The sequence below is a fragment of the Vidua macroura genome, chromosome Z, assembly GCF_024509145.1.
Source record: "Vidua macroura isolate BioBank_ID:100142 chromosome Z, ASM2450914v1, whole genome shotgun sequence".
In the NCBI taxonomy this organism is placed as follows: Eukaryota; Metazoa; Chordata; class Aves; order Passeriformes; family Viduidae; genus Vidua; species Vidua macroura.
Window position 1 is genome coordinate 33,688,302 of NC_071611.1, and position 16,263 is coordinate 33,704,564.

Here is a 16,263-nt window from a genome sequence, read left to right on the forward strand (position 1 = left end):
GGAAAAAATGGAGATTTGTTTTTCTTCATAAAAAAGCCTTTGTATCATATAAAATACTGGCAGAATCTAACTCAGTCTTTGCCATATCCTTTAAACAAAGATTTCTGTACATGTAAACATTTATTTAACATGACCAGAAACTTGGTTAGTAGGTAAGGTAGCACTTTATTTTCATTACTACAATACTTTCCTCCCAACACATATTTGTCAGTACAGCTATTTTTATAACACAGGTCAGAACTGCTGTGAAAATCTCTTGCTTGTATGTTGTTCTACTGAAGGTCAGAAGATTCTTAATTAAACTTTATTTTGCTAAGGTTTATGTTTACATAGCATGCTCTGCAAGAAATAAAGTGTTTGTAGTGAGATCATGAGAGAAAAATAATATTTATAAAGGCAGATTTAACTCACATGTTATAGAAACCATTTTATTGTCACAGTAGAAGCTCTTTCTTCCATATTAATCTTTACTGTACCAAGGAGGATTAAGTCCTTAAGTCTGTGCAGGCAAATGGGGTAGTTCTGCAGTCAAAGATTAGTAATTAGTAATTAGTACAACTGAGCTAGAATGTGATTACTTATTCTTTGAGAGAAGTTTTAAAAAACAATCCATATATTTACTGGGCATAAGTGTTTACTTAGCTATTCCATATAGGTTGTAGCTTTCTTTGGGGCCAGTTAAAGCTACTTACAGATAGCAGACTATGGACTCCTTTGTTGATAAAGTGAAGAGGGGCTTCTTTGTGCAGGGATGAACAAAGCCACAGGAAAATAATTCCGAAGACTTAATCATAAGCAAAATCACAGAGGGGCTTTGACATGCAGTCAAAGGATTTAGCATTGTTGACATTTTGTTGTCAATTCAAAACATAGAGAATGACTGATTGATGGATAAAGAAGATTGAAGTAAAATGAAAGACAAAATGTTCTATACACAAGGAAATTTGATTATTAGTGTACAAGCAAGCTGTTATTCAGCAAACTGTACTGAGTGGTAGTGGCTAAAGACAGCTGGATGTTGAATAATTCGTGGTTATCTGTCTAATTTGTCAACTCCCTACTCTCATTGCTATTCCCAGAGCATTCACTGAGGATATCAGCAAAGTAAAGGCTACAGGATTAAATCTTATTCTAGCAAAAATACAGGACAGAAAGAACCACCAGACAGTTTCAGATAGACTCCAAACTGTCTCACCACTATTCATGTTCTACCACTGCTGGAATTTTGCTGTGGAAACAAATAGCAAAGAAAACAATACCAGGATTAAGAACAATGACAGACTATTACATCACATACCAGTGGTTCACAGCCTATGGCATTTTTTTTTTCCACTGGTGCAATGTTAGATTTTTTTTGGCAATGGATTTTCTTTTTTTTTTTTCTTTTAATGTACAACATTTTAGAGTTAAGAACATGACCTAGACGAAGAAAGGATGCTTTCTAGTTCTTCCCTACTTTGATATAGTTTTATGTTGTTTTTCATTTAGTTCTCCAACCTCAATCTGTGTAGTTTGGAGACAGGCCCCTTTTCTGCTCAGGAACAAGAGTCAGGGCCAAATAAGATGCCAAATCATGCTTCATTCTTCCTTTGTATAGCAGGCCATAGAAAGCAGTTAGCCATCAGCGAGGAAACAATAGTAATGAGTTCTTCTATGAACTTTAATTGTGGGAGGGCTAACATGCACAGTCTGCAGCGCAATAGAGATTTGGGACCAATATACAAACAACTAGTAATTCTGTAATCTAAGGTCTAGTCTAGAACCATGGGAAACCAGCATCCTAAGTTTAGGTACTTAAATAGTGCAAGAGGCCTCTGCTATTTTGAGAAATCAAATACAATTTCCTGTTCCTATTGTTCCCAGAGTAAAAAAATGCATCCTGTTGATACCATAAAAAGACACCAAACTATTCTGCAATCTGGAAAAGTGTGTTTTAGTTATTCTACTGTTGCAGTTCTACACTCTGAGTATGTAGAATCATGATGTTAATATTTTTTCTCAGTAGTTCAATTTCTTTAGTCTTTAAAGCCACTTTACATACTCTGATAATAATTTTAATTTCCTGGTTTCAAATGTCACACATTGATTTCACATATGTATTTTTTTAATCCATGTCTAAGTGTGAAGCAAGCATTTTGACAACTAGGTAATGTGGTTACAAGACATGTGTGCTACATACCAATTACATGTCAGGTGCAAAATTCAGTCCCATTTGAGAAGACGAAAAGCTATTAGGGCCTTCCAAAATGTAGTTGCTGCACTTGCCTCCAACATCTTGTTACCCTTTATATTCCCATCTCCTGTGTGGGTGAGTTCATTAGGAGTTATCTTAGCAACTCCAAGCTGGCTGGCATTAGAGGCTGACACATGTCAGCTCTGCCTTTTGTACCAACAAATATGGAGTTTATTGGCTGCATGTTTGAAACAATTGGACTGATGCCTTCTGTTACTCGATACACACCCCTGCAGTTATTACCTCCAGATGTGGGGAGAAAGGCTAGCAGAAAAAGCCATAAGCCCATGGTTTGTTCCACTACAGCAGGTCTGAGCTGGAATGTCAAGACCTACAGCAGTGCTAGGCACTGAGAGCTGTACTTCCAGGAAATATTAAAAGTGGTCTGGCCAATAACTACTTGGTATTAAATATTACAGAATCCTTTCTGGTTTATATTAGGTGCCCAGAATCAATAAATACTTTGACCTTTAACTTTCTGTGCCTCATTCCTGCTTCTGAAAGAAAGCAATAATAATCTCTCATTTTAGTGAATTGTGAAAATGAACTGACTAGTATCATAGAATCAAAGAATCTTAGAAACATAGTATCTGTGAAGGAGTTAGTGTTAGATTATGTGACAAAAAAAAAAAAAAAAGATTTCTATCCTCAGACAGAATTTGTCAAGTGGTGAGTAAAAAACATGAGAAAAACATGAGGCCACAATAATTCTTTACTAAATAGTAAAGAAGAAGGAAAATTTAATTCTGACTGATATAGCAGTCAAGTGGAAAATATACAATAGAATTATATAATTGGACAGCACATTATAATATACAGGCACATGCAGGCTGAAATAAATGTGCACAGGAAATCTGTAATCTAGCATTTTCTTCCTAAGTGTTTTTAAAATTTACTGCACTACAGCCACAACTGTTAGGTTTCTGTTCCTCTTCTTTGTTTTTCACAAGACACAGTTTGCTGTAAGGATGTGAGATATGCAGAAAAGCGGAATCACATTTGGGAATTAATTCAGATAGTAATGTACAGTTTTCAAAAGTGAAGTTAAATCAGAGTACACTGTGACTTCTGCCTGCTCCTCTCCCTTGAGAATTATGAGTCAGGTGATGCAGTAAAATGAAACCTCTTGGCACTTCACTGTCTAGAGACTGAATCTATTGGGTGTTTTCTGTACACTGTTCCAGCAGAGATACACCAGTACTTACCCACCTGCAGCAGAATGATATTAGGAAATGTAGGCAGGATTTGGTAGGACCCAGGTTAAAATGTTTAGATTGGAAGTCTATTTATATACCACAGAATTTTTTGTGACTTTTACCAAAACTTGTTTGTATGCAGTAATATGTCTTAGTCTTCTGAAAGCTAGCCATTAAAACAGTGAGTGTGTGAAAAACATTACTTTTGCCTACAGCTCAGTTCTAAGACAATGTATTAATATGCATGCTGAACTGCTGAGCAAGGTGAAAATGAAGGATTAGTGATCAACACTAATAAGAATAATTTGCTCTAAGCACAAATGGACAGTGCTTTTTGCTCACAATATTAACAGCTGTACTTGAAAGAATCTCCTAGTATCTGGATAATTTAGTACCATTATTTATGTGTTTTTATGTGTTCAGAATAACAACAGTATTTAGCTTTAATTCTCTGAATAAGTATTAACAGAATTACATGTTAATGAATTAACAAATTCACCTCCATTTTATTCTTAAAACCTCCACATAGAAGCAAGAGATCAAATTTCACATTTGTTACACAGAAAAGTAATTTGTTGTTTTGCCAGGACTGTAAAAATCGTATATGATCCAGATCTACCCATAACCTTCATGCTGAAGTAAACCAGAAATAAAATACAACAGGTATTTCTTCTTACATATTCTTAAGATGGGTTAAAGGCAAGGAACCTATAGTTTGGCTGCTGGCCTCTCCCTCAGTGGGAAAATCTAAAATGGGTTAATGAGAGTAAAACAGCCCTGTAAAGCATGCTTTGGACTTGCTTCAAGATACGAAATCTATAGTTACCTCATAAAATACTTAGCCTTTAAAGAGCTTTTACACAACATACCATATTTCAGTCTGTTTTCCTGATTTAAGATACAGTTTGGCTGAGAGCACCATCAGCATCTTTGACACTGTGATTCACAGAATTTTTCTGCATGGGAAAATCACACAAGAATCATCAAGTCCAACTCTTAATTAAGTAGTCTATAACAGGGATTGAACCTACAACTCTGGTGTAAATAGCACATGCTCTAGACAACTAACCCAATCTCAGGGCCATTGCTTGCATTTCTTCATGGCACAGCTTCTTACCAGGTTTTTCCATCCTCAAGACTATGTGGAGGATGTTCAAAAGACAAACAAAGTTTATTCCTAAGCAAAAATTCTTCAAGATGGACTCAGAATATTCACACCCTTGTCTTATTTTCTGTCTCCTTTGGAGTTGTAATTGCAGAAAGGATAGATGAAAGAATTTCACTGAAGTGGCTGAATTCACATGCTATATTTTGACCTTCATTCTGGAAACACATAAGAACAGTGAGAAAAATGGGCAGTATTATTGTAAAGTTCCCACTCACACAGTAAATTGCCTAAGTGGAGATGCATTTCCAAGAGTATATGCTCTCTGTTGTATTTATTCCCATACTCTTGTCTCTAATGCAGCTAAGATTCTTGAAGAAGCTAAGAACAAGACTGTTCCTTAGCATGTCTGCAGCATTATTTGTGCTGCTCAGATGATTATCACTAGCTAGTTTTGTTACTGACAAGATAGGTTTATAATCCAGCTGCCAAGACATCAGCAAGAAAGAATGGCTGGACTTTGGTTAGGGGAACTGCCGAACTACAGGTTTTTCTCTTTGGCTTCTGGAAAATCAGACTCTTTATTCCACTTTCAAAGAGTGCAGGAAGAAGTTTCAGCATGATAGCCCTATTTAGATTATTATTATTTTAGGAGAAACAGTATCTTCTAATACACATATGCAAAACCTTACACAAAATATCATATGAAACTTTCAGAGGAAAAAGAGCAAACAAGGAGGATCACGAAAATTTTAAGTATGAAAATGTACCACTAGTGACAAAGAAGAAATTGAGTTTAGTGTGAACATACCTTTAGCATTCCTGATGAAACCAAAACCAGCTTGCTGACTCAGGTATCAGAGGCAGACAGTAGAAGGGGAAAGCCTTCCCAGCTGCCCTACTATGGCACCAAGTATTTCACTTGCTAGTGGGTGGCTGCTTGGGCATCATTATAGTCCATCTGATATTACAGGAATACAGCAAGTGGGGAGTATTCAGAAAATAAGAAAACACATTGTAATTAAAGTTTGTCAAAGGGTTCCATTTGAATTAAGAAGTTTTCAGTAGATTTACCATTTGTTGCTGTTCATAAAGTAAATATAACTGTATTGTCCTCTGCAAGGCTATTGCTTTTGTTTTACTCACCAATAGAACATTAGGTTGCAAAGAAAATACAAAAAGTGCATATTCATAGACTTATCATACTATAGTAGTATTAATGGATTTTGTTTAGAAGAAAAGGTTTTTTAGAATAAATTGTTTCAATCCAATTTTAAATTAAAAACTGTACACTCAACTTTCAGTCCTCTCTTGGGCAAAGTTCATATTGAAATTCAATTTTACATTTCTTTGGACTGAAAAGGAGCAAAGGGACAAAATAATTAAATATTTATTTTTATAATGCCTATAGTGTAGAAAGAGTAAAAAAAAAGGCTCAGCCACTAGCTGGACATTATTAGGAAAAAGTCTTGAAGGGAAAATAAGAGAGGGAAGTCACTGTATATGCTAACGTGTAAAACTGCATATGTGAAAACGTACAACAAAGAATTGTGATTTACCCAGGATTGCCATTAGCATAGTTGCTATAACCCAGTGATTATCTCTCTTAACTATATGCTTGCAGTTTCCTGTAAATAATAACATGGAATTTTAGTAAGTCATTTAGAGTTTGTATAAAATAAGGAGACTATAAAATGAGCATTCTGCCTATTCTTAGTCTGCAATTACATTTTACTATAAGGTATATGGAATTAGTTTCATTCCTGAGTCTCTTCAAAACTTAATGCATATTTAACGATACAGACCTTTGCACAAAGTCTGTCAGCAGGGAGCCTTATCCTGACAGAAATCTAGTCACACATTTCCGTATCCTGAATCCCAGAGCAGGTTAATAGAGCCTGAAAAGTGAGTGGCAGTGATAAGGAATGCTGAGAGATACCCTGATTCACAGCAACTTGCTTCTGCCTGTGAACAGGGTAGCTCTTTCAGAGTTCCTTACTGATATTTAAAATGAAATATTTGGCACCTCCTTTGGAAAATAATGTGAGTTTTATAATGCACTAATTATGTGGTTTTATTTAACAATTAAATAACAATTGTGGTTATCTCAGAAAAAAAGCAGTTAATGCAGACCTAATCTTGCCTGTAGTAAGAGCAAGTTCAAATTTACTGTAATTGTCATTAACATTTCTATTCATTTGGTACCTCTTCCCAGGAAAAAAAAGCAAGACAGCTGAGCACATAATCTCTTTCTGGACTGAATCCTTCCCTGTCAGTGACCATCTTCTGTTCTCCAGGGCACAGAAGCACTTGGTCCTTTGTTAAGTGGCAATAACCCTTACTCCATGCTTTGTATGGACAAATGGTTAGATAGCTTTCACACCCTTAAAAAGATTAAATTTCTTAGTTAATATACTAGGGAGTTACAACAGACTTTGCCTTTAGCTCTTTTTTACACCTAATTTTACACAGCCCAATGAGCAGAATTAAATTGTTTAAATAGCTTCTTTCTGTCCAGCTAGTTCAGTCGATAATGTCTTTTATTCTTGCCAACCCATATTTTTCTTGAAAGGATTCTATGGATTTTACTTTATTATTTTTCATATGTTTGTTTGGGAGGGAAAGAAACATTTCTCAGAAGTTTTATTCTACAAGGAGGAATAAAGAAAAACATAAACAATTTATGTGTTGTTGTAAGTTCTAGCAACTGAGTCATCTTAAAGGTACAACTGTACAACTACCACCAGCATCCAAAAAAAAGGTAGTGTTGGGTATTAGAGACTTCCTTGACTGTCCTCCAGATCCCAAGGGAAAACAGGGCTTGCTTACAAACCATTCAGGTTTTTTTTCATGGAAATCAGCTGAAATCTGTAGAGGCTTTTCTCACCAATACCAACGGCAATGGGCAAGTTTAACTTTCAGGCACCAACGAAATGAACAATAGTATGTTTGGGACCTGTTTTACAAGATCTGCTGGGGGTTCATTTTTCTATAATCCCACCCCTTTCTGCAAACCTGACTTTTTCCAGTTATCATTCCTACTGAAACATCCTAAAGCCAATTCCAGTTCTTCTTTCTCTGCTTTCAATCAGTTCTAAGGAGTGAAACTCTCAAATAAACTTGTTGAGCATTGCCACTTCTCCACCACAGCAGAACTCAATACTGATTTTTTCACATTTATTGCAAATCAATCTTGACCTTCTGAGACATCATAAAATCCTCTCTCTCACTCCTTCCAGGTCTCTATTCTGATTCTCAGGGGCCAGATTTTATTTCTATTCCTCCTATGAAGTTCTGTAAGACAAAGGATTTAAACAAGCAGAATCCCACTATTATATCACTTTATCTCAATTCTTGTTGCCACTTCCCTGTGCTTAAAGGATTCAGAAGCCACCCAGTGTTCTGTTATAATCTTGGATGGTAGCTTCCAGTCATTCAGGAGCAGTATTACTGGAAGTATCTTCTGGGCTGGGAACAAGATACAGTGGAGAGAGCTGTGAGAGCAATGGCATTTCAGGGTCAGCTGCCCATGTCCAAACAGATGGTGTCTTGTTTTCTCTCATTAAAAAATCTTCCATGCAGAAAGTAACAGTGACAGATCTTGTCATGCTGATTTAGCCTAAGTTCAAAGATAAAATATGTACTCCAAAAACACACAGGCTACATGGTCAAAGTGCAAAATACATATTTTGATCAATGTGCTAGTTATGAGACAAGTAATTATATCACCAAATTTCCTTTTAAGAGTTTAGTTTTGATTGGATAAACACGTCTAAGCTACTTCACTTGTTTGCTTTACATTTCCCTCTTGGCCATGGATGAGTATGCTGGGTAGCCAGAATTCCAGAGCTATATTTTCCTTTCAGGTCTGCCTAGCTGTAGAAGTAAGTGCATAAGACCTATGAAAATCCAGTTCAATTACCAAGAAAACTTCTGAACAAAATAGCCGTTACATGAAAGTCAGGTAGCTGGAGTCTTGCTTCTATTGAAAAGAGTGATTTTAGCGGAAACATGAATTAGGTCTTCAAATCAAGCATAGTATCTTTGTAGAGATGAGTATAAGCTTTTGTACTTTTTCTGAGACAAAGGGTCCCATCTTCCAGAGAGATCATGTTCTCAGTATTGCTATAATTGTAAAGGTTATGCTGAAGATGCAAATATTATTTATGTTTTTAAAAGTAGATTTCTGCATGTGACTTCAGAATAGGCAACCATTCTCATTATGAAGATCATCTGTTTTGCAGAGGGTTCCTTTCTTATTTCCACTCACACTAATAGAACAGTTTCTTAAAAATCTGTGATACAAAACAAATAGTGAAAACTTGACCTGTGGATTTCTAAGGTAGAGCTGAGATAAGAAAAAAAATTAGGAAAGATCTATTTAATATCTACTTCTATAAACATTATCAGTAGGCCTTTAGGATGTGCTTTAGAGAAAAAAAGAGCTTCTAAGGATATGTTGCATAGCAAAATGCAGATTTAATTAAAACTTGTTTTCACATGCCTGCATAGTTTAAATTGCCTAATATGAATAAAAGAATTACATTTGTGTGAACTGGTAGGTGCCATTCAGATTCTAAGGCATGTGTTACTACTTTGCTCTTTCTCTTCTTAATGTACTACTTAGATGAGACAAAAACCTGACACAAAGGTATGTCTATACCAAGACATTATTTTTTATTAATTTTTAGCATTTATTTTATTATTTTTGCTGGAAAGCATTTTTAGTTTCATTTGGTACTCAGAAAAAAAAGTAAGTTAAAGTGTAGAAAAACCTTGAACCACAGAGACTTCATATCTGATGTTCATTATATCCAGCAAGAGATGAAACGGTCATCTACATATATTGCTGCAATGCTTTGCCAAGCATATTCCTAATATATGCTAAATTACACTACAAGCAAAGTTTAGCTTTATAAGTTTGTAGTCACACTGACTTCTTGGGAAGACATGACTATTAAGGAAGACACGGTGTAAGTATATAAGATGGGACAACACATTCAGTATAAATATGAAACACAAGGTCATATGGAAATTGCAATTTCTTTTGTTTCAGAATTATCTGTACCTTCACTTGCATTAAGACTTTATAATTCCTCTCACCAATTTATAATGTGCCATTATTGAATCTTCCTCCTTTGCAGTGAAGAGAAAGACTAATGCAGACAACAGTCACACATGCTCCAGGTTCCTGCAGAGCTTTATCTGTGTAATGACCTCCCTCTCCTTTGGACAGGCAAACCTGTGGGACTGTAAATCTTCAAACACAACAGATTAATTATGTCGCTCATAAGATAAATTGTCTTCTAGTAATGCAATGGCATTTTTTTCCATACCTTAGTAAGACTATGATTTGAAAACTTAGGAATATAAGAAGAATTTTCTGAGCCTGAATAAGAAGGTGTAAAGCCGTAAGAACTGGATCAGAACCCAGCCCATTTTATAATTTGAAAGAGACTGAGTATTGCGTCTCTTATTTTTTTAGGGGTAAATTTGGAGCACAAGTATAATTCTAGCCTAACAGAGCTCTCATCATGGAAACAAAAGAAAAAACTACAAAGGGAGACCTGTACTTGCATGTTAACACTAGAGCAAAGACCACAGAGTCTAATTGTATTGCTTTTATTTACATATTCATTCAGTAAAAAGGCAAAACAATCTGAACATGGGCAATAAATATTTGAATACCTTGTAAACAATATTAGAAATAAATGTACTACAGACTTTGAGCAAAATTGTAGTCCTCATAAAATGTACCACTATGAAGTCATAAAAATTGAAAGGTTCAGTTCATCCCAGAAAACCAGACATTATGAAAAACAGGACTAGACTTCTCAGGGTTTACCTCCCATGTTAGCAGGGACATGAAGGTAAGATACAACTTCTAATCCATCTCTTGAAGTTTTCCACAGTGCCACAAGCAATAGAGACTTAAACCTGATCAGAACTGTGAATTAATTCTTTTTAATCTTCATGAGACCACTATTTTCTACATTTCACAAAAAAGAAATCAAGCAAAGACGCAAATGCTTTCTTAAATGTATATGAGAAGAAACTCTAAAGCTCTAAGTCTAAGGCTTCCAAATTCCTAAGTCTCTTAAACACAGAAACCCTGCCACCAAGGCAGATATCTGTGGCCATTTAGTCTTCAAATTCTGCTAATAATTCAAACAAGGTTACCAGTTTAGGACTAGGACTGTTAATAACATTATTTATTGCTGCAGGACTGTTTAAAAACCTAACATAGAACAGCCATGAAATTAAAAATGAGTCTACAGCACTACCAACTTGAGCTGGGGTGACATAGAAATGAAAAAATGTCATATGTAAATTCCAGCCTATGTGGTAATATAATCTATTCAAATTTTCTCATGCAATTTTTTTTGCATCATTTTATTAACATGATCAAATGCACAGGAAGGAGTAAATAACCTACATAAAATCAACTGTAATATTATAATCACTTTATTAATAAACCATAGGTTTAAATTAATTATTAATTATAATTATACTAAATTTATATCAATGTAACTACAGAGGGAAACTGGTTTCTACCTTTGACCTTGTTCCATTATTAATCTTTGCTTTTAGACTGCCTGTTGTTATTTTGCCAGTGAGTTTACCTGAAGGTCAGCCTAATATTTCAGGAAACAAGAGGGAGAATAGGTGATAAATCCTTTTCAAGATCTGTTTTCTTGTTTTCTTACCCATGTGTTCTTTTACAGACAAAAAAAAAAAAAAGAAAGAAAAAAAAATATATATATAACCATAGTACACATGGTGACCAAAATGCCAGAAGGTACCAAAGCATTAGAGCAAAGAGAAAGAAATTTTTGACTGAGAGGTTTTGCTTTTCTCATAGCGTTCATTCACCTTTGGCTGTAGTATCTCTGGATGTTGACATTTGTCAATATATCAGATAAAGAGCTGCAAATTGCTTCAAACATTATTTACTCAGAGCACCTTCTCCCTTTCCCTGTAAGTTACATGAGTTTGATTAAGAGCAGGCTCCAAGTCACTTACTGAAATTTGAGCTGCAACTAAAACTGCTGACTACTCTTGGAATCTATTTAATATTCAAACTCTCGTAATGAAAACCTCATTCTTTCATTTCTCTGTCCAGATCTTTTTAGATTTTTATGCCCTTCTGGATATTTCTAGGAAATACTTTTGGTCACAATTGGCCACATGCATTTATTGTTAAAATGTATACTTAGAAATCTATTACCATTAGACCATTCAAATATTTTTTCCTATCAGTTTTCCAGCTGCTGAACAACAGAACTGTTCTAACTAATCTTAACTTCCTGTTTGGTCCAACTTCTTTTCTATTCTGCCAGTCAGATGATGTGATGTTTTATCACATCATTTGTATTCTTGAACTAAGCACAGTTTGTACCTTCTAGGGCATCCAATTCTAAATTTCTAGCCATAACAAATAAAGGTTTTTTTTTGTAGCATTTTGGAGCCTTTATATTACTGTATGAGCACCCTAAATTAAAGGAGTCCACATTTTTATGTGAGTTTTTTCTACAGATTTTATTTTTCCGGGGTAAGTATATGGTATTAACATGAAGGTAAAAATTATGTTTTGCTTTCCTGCTAACTATCCTATGAGTTGCCAAGACAGGAGTTTGTGCATGTCTGCTGTAACAACCTTGTACCATGGAAAACTAATGTTGAAAATTATGAGTAAGATAGCCTCTTTCAGTACTTTCGAAGATAATAAATGCTTTTCTTCTCAACTTTAATTAGAAGGGTAAAATGTCGTGCGCTGGTAATTAATGTTTTTAAACAGAGCTATCAGGGCTCCTTATATCAGTAAAACCTGGTGATTAAAACAACCACCTGCTTGCTAATAATAAAAAAATACTCACTTGCCTTTCCCCTATTAAAAATTGGGTGGGATGTAGAGAACAAGGGGAGAACAAACATACCAGGTACTTTTGTCCTTGTAAAGAATGAAATTATTCTCATGTGGCAAAGTGGTTTAGATTGTCTCAGTTGATGTAGTACTGGGTGTTTTTGTTTTAGGGAACCTGAACCTTTTGTAAAATACCCAGTTTTCAGGTCATTCAAACCATGATGTGCCAACACTACCTATGTACATCTACTGGATGAATAACAGCACTGCTTTCTGCAGTGCTACACAAGCATTACTTTGACAGAATCTATTTAACCAATGAGACCGGAAATTAAAGCCATATGACTAAAAGATGTACTACAGTATGCCTGTAATTCAAGTTGATTTCCAAGATAATGCTCACTATATATATATTTGTCATATATACAGCTGGCTGTGCAATTCCAAAGACTATACTAATTCCATTCAAATATATTTGGAAATAGGCATATTCATTAGTATTTACATTTTAAATTCCCATTTTGCTGATATCTATTAAGTAACAAACGCACCTTTATGTCAAATCCACCACCAGAGTTTGCTAACTGCTAGTGCTACACATGCTTGAATTTGTCAGGTGCTACTCTTAGGTTAAAATGTTCAAACTCATTAAATTGCATTGACAGAAGCAATGGATGACAGAATGTTATACTCAGCATTCTCAGGGTCAAAGTCTGAGTCTTGATTATTTTTCATACAAGTTTACAGAAAATTATTCTTGTGACAGGATTTCACTGAAGATAAAGTTGTGCTTCTGTGCATAAGCTCACTTCCATTTTTGGAACCAGACTAATTACCTCACAGCCAACACATGACATTTGCTCCATTTAAATACTTTGATCTCTTCCTTCCTATCTTGATGTACGAGTTCCTGCTGACAAGCTTCTTTATGAAGATAACTAACACTGCATTAGGTATATATTCCAATATGAAACTGAACTTCATTTTAGATGAAAGAAATCTTACAGGACTTGCTAGAAAAATCTCAGCAGCATCATGACTGCTATGTAGGCTGGAAGGCATGTACTATAGGACTTGTATTCTGCTTACATTCTGCTATTTTCAATATTAATCTCCACTTTATGTAATAAAATTAATGTGCCATAAGCCTATGCAATGGCCAAAGGAATAATGTGAAGGCCTAATACATACATTTAAGCTTGGCTTCTCTTTTGATTAAGTTTGTAGGATTTCAGCATATATATGAGAAATTTCTTGATTTTTTAAAACTGATTTTGTGTTCAGATCATGAGGTCTTGTTTATAAACTAGAAAGAAAATCACATTTATAAAACAGAATAAGCATTTTTCTTTGGATATATAAACACAGTGCATCTTCATAATCAGATCTATCAGCTTCGTTTAGAACAGAGGGGTCTTCTAGCTCTTTTTCTCCAGATGTACATCAGTGCTAAGTAACTAAACTAAACTACATCTGAGAAATGTTATTAAAGCTCATGGCTACTTTCAGAAATTCTACTAGCTTTGATTGTGATGTCTGTTCAGGTTCAAATATTCTTCCCATTATTTTCCAGTAGCTGAACTGAATCTTCCTTCTTGCAATGAAAGCCAGTTACTTCTTTTCCTATCACAGCAGCATCTCTGCAACGACTCTCTAGATTCATAGATTCTACTTTCTTCTCAATCAGCTATAGAAGAAATAATTCCCAGTCCTTTCCTATTTGTCTCACAGGAAACAGTTCTGAAATATCTACTTGTTCTTGATGTTCTCATTTCAGTCACCCTTCATTTAGAGAAGCATGAAAAGGCAGCATGTATCAAGAATAAAAAAGAAAAAATAAAGGGATTTAATTGTTAAGGGGAAAGCACTGCAAAATGTTAAAAATCACATATGATGACAGAAGTATGATGAAATCAGTTTCTTGCAGCTCCTGTGTTACATTATTCAGAGGCCTACTTTATCCACCCCTGTAGTGGCTAAAGTAGTCTTTACACTGTAGTTCCCCCTGTCAAAAGGACATTTCAGGACCAAGAGACAGTTGCCAGAAATGTCTGTGACTACATGAAAATCAGTCAAAATGCTGAACAGCAGGAAGGGCCATGCCTGTATCCCTCCTTCCACCCATTACCTATTAAAGTACTAAAATTTGTGAACTTCTAAATGATTAAAAAAAAACAACAGTAAAAACCCCATTTGTACTCATCTAAATTAAACTTCAGTTGCTATGCAGATGTATTTGATATTGAATCCCAAAGAAATGTAAGGACTGCCAAAGGAATAAATTTTTTTCTAGACTAGATATATGAGGAAAATGAATTATCCATTGGCAAGGTGCGTTTTGGGCAGGCACAAGGGGAACATCTTACCAACACTCTCTGGATATAGTAACTGAGACTGTCCACAACAACTGAGACTGTCCACAATTAGTTACAAAATTCAGAGCAGTAATTGTAATTTTCATTCCCCCACCCCAGTTTACTAGATGTAAGTGAATTGCTCACCAATATCCTTACAAATATTGATTCCTTGTTGCTCCTGGCTCCTCATTTATGCCTGTTTTCTTCTAGCTCCTTACCAACTCTCCTACTTAGATTAACTACACTCTGTTTTTTCCCTTATTCTTTCACTTGATGCCTCATTTTTATATTTCCTAACCCACTATCACAGACATGGAGAAGTTTCCTTCCATTTCTCCTGGAGTCAGGCATTCCTACTAACACCTTAAATTTGTGGAAAAGCCTACAGGTTCGGATGTCAGGTTGCAGTAGGAGACATGGGCAGTGCTTTCACAGTGCTTAGGGGAACCATCACAGAATCAATTAGATTGGGAAAGAAACCTATGAGATCATCGAGTCCAATCTGTGACCAAACACCACGACCTCAACTAGACCATGACACGAAGTGCCATGTCCAGTCTTTCTGCGAACACCCCCAGCGATGGTGACTCAACCTCCCTGGGCAGCCCTTTCTAGTGTCTAATCACCCCTTCTGTGAAGAAATTCTTCCTGATGTCCAACCGACCCCCCCCCCCCCCCCCCCCTCCCCCCGGGGCTGCTTAGGACCATATCCTCTCGTCCTGTCACTGGTAGCCTGGGAGAAGAGGCCAACCCCCACCTGGCCACAGCCTCCTCTCAGGCAGTTGTCGAGAGTGATAAGCTCTCCCGTGAGCCTCCTTTTCTCCAGGCTAAACACTCCTAGCTGTCTCTGGTACTCCTCCCAGGACTTGTGCTGCAGTCCGTTGCCCTTCTCTGGGATCTGTTAGGCTATGGGACTACAGAGACCCGAGAGCCGCAACCGCGCGGCTGCAGCGCTCCTACGCCTTTAAGGGCGGCCCGGCCGCGCCCCCACGTGTGCGATCAGCTGACGGCGCGTCCCGCCCCTGCCCCGCTCCCTCCGCCGCGAGGTGCGGGCGGCAGCGCGGCTCTGACAGTGCCGCCGGGGCAGCGCCCGCGCCCCCCGCCCGCCCCCGGCGCGCCCGCCCGGCCCCGCCGCGCCGAGCGCCCCGCGCCGCCGGCCCCGCCGCTTCCCCGCGCAGCCGCTGCCCCCGCTGGCCCAGCGCCGCTGTCAGCCGGGCGGGCACCCGCGGCCCCTCCGGAGAGCTCGGCAGCGCGGCGCCCGGCGCCACCCTGGTACATGGATTACCTGGTAGGTTCCCGGCGGCAGCGGACCGTCGGACATTTTACTGAGCGGCTGGGGCGGTGTCCGCGGCGCGACGGGGTGTGGGGGGCAGCCCGGGGCCAGGGGCCAGCCGGGTCCGGCTGCGCTGCCGCGCCCGGCCCGGCGGGCTGTTAACGGGCGATAAAGCAGCCGAGCCCCGCTCATTTGGCCGCTATTAGGTTGCTAAAGCCGTGACCCGGGTCTCTGT

The 16,263-nt window shown here is 37.4% G+C and overlaps 1 protein-coding gene across 9 annotated transcripts in view; it reads left to right on the forward strand.

The window, feature by feature from the left end:
- The window catches only part of ARL15 (ADP ribosylation factor like GTPase 15), a 281,674-nt gene that overhangs the window by 20,508 nt on the left and 244,903 nt on the right, over positions 1–16,263 (forward strand). For 5 of the 9 annotated variants that reach the window (XM_054002688.1, XM_054002680.1, XM_054002687.1 and 2 more), the window contains exon 1: positions 15,940–16,043. The exons of 3 other annotated variants lie outside the window; for them this stretch is intronic. Coding sequence is in view for 1 of the 6 variants with exons in the window: in XM_054002687.1 (XP_053858662.1) it covers positions 16,032–16,043 (12 nt within the window). In the remaining 5 variants the exon portion in view is untranslated. Of the gene's footprint in view, positions 1–15,939; positions 16,044–16,263 lie in introns of those variants that run through there. One more of the 9 variants, XM_054002685.1, reaches the window with a different exon arrangement.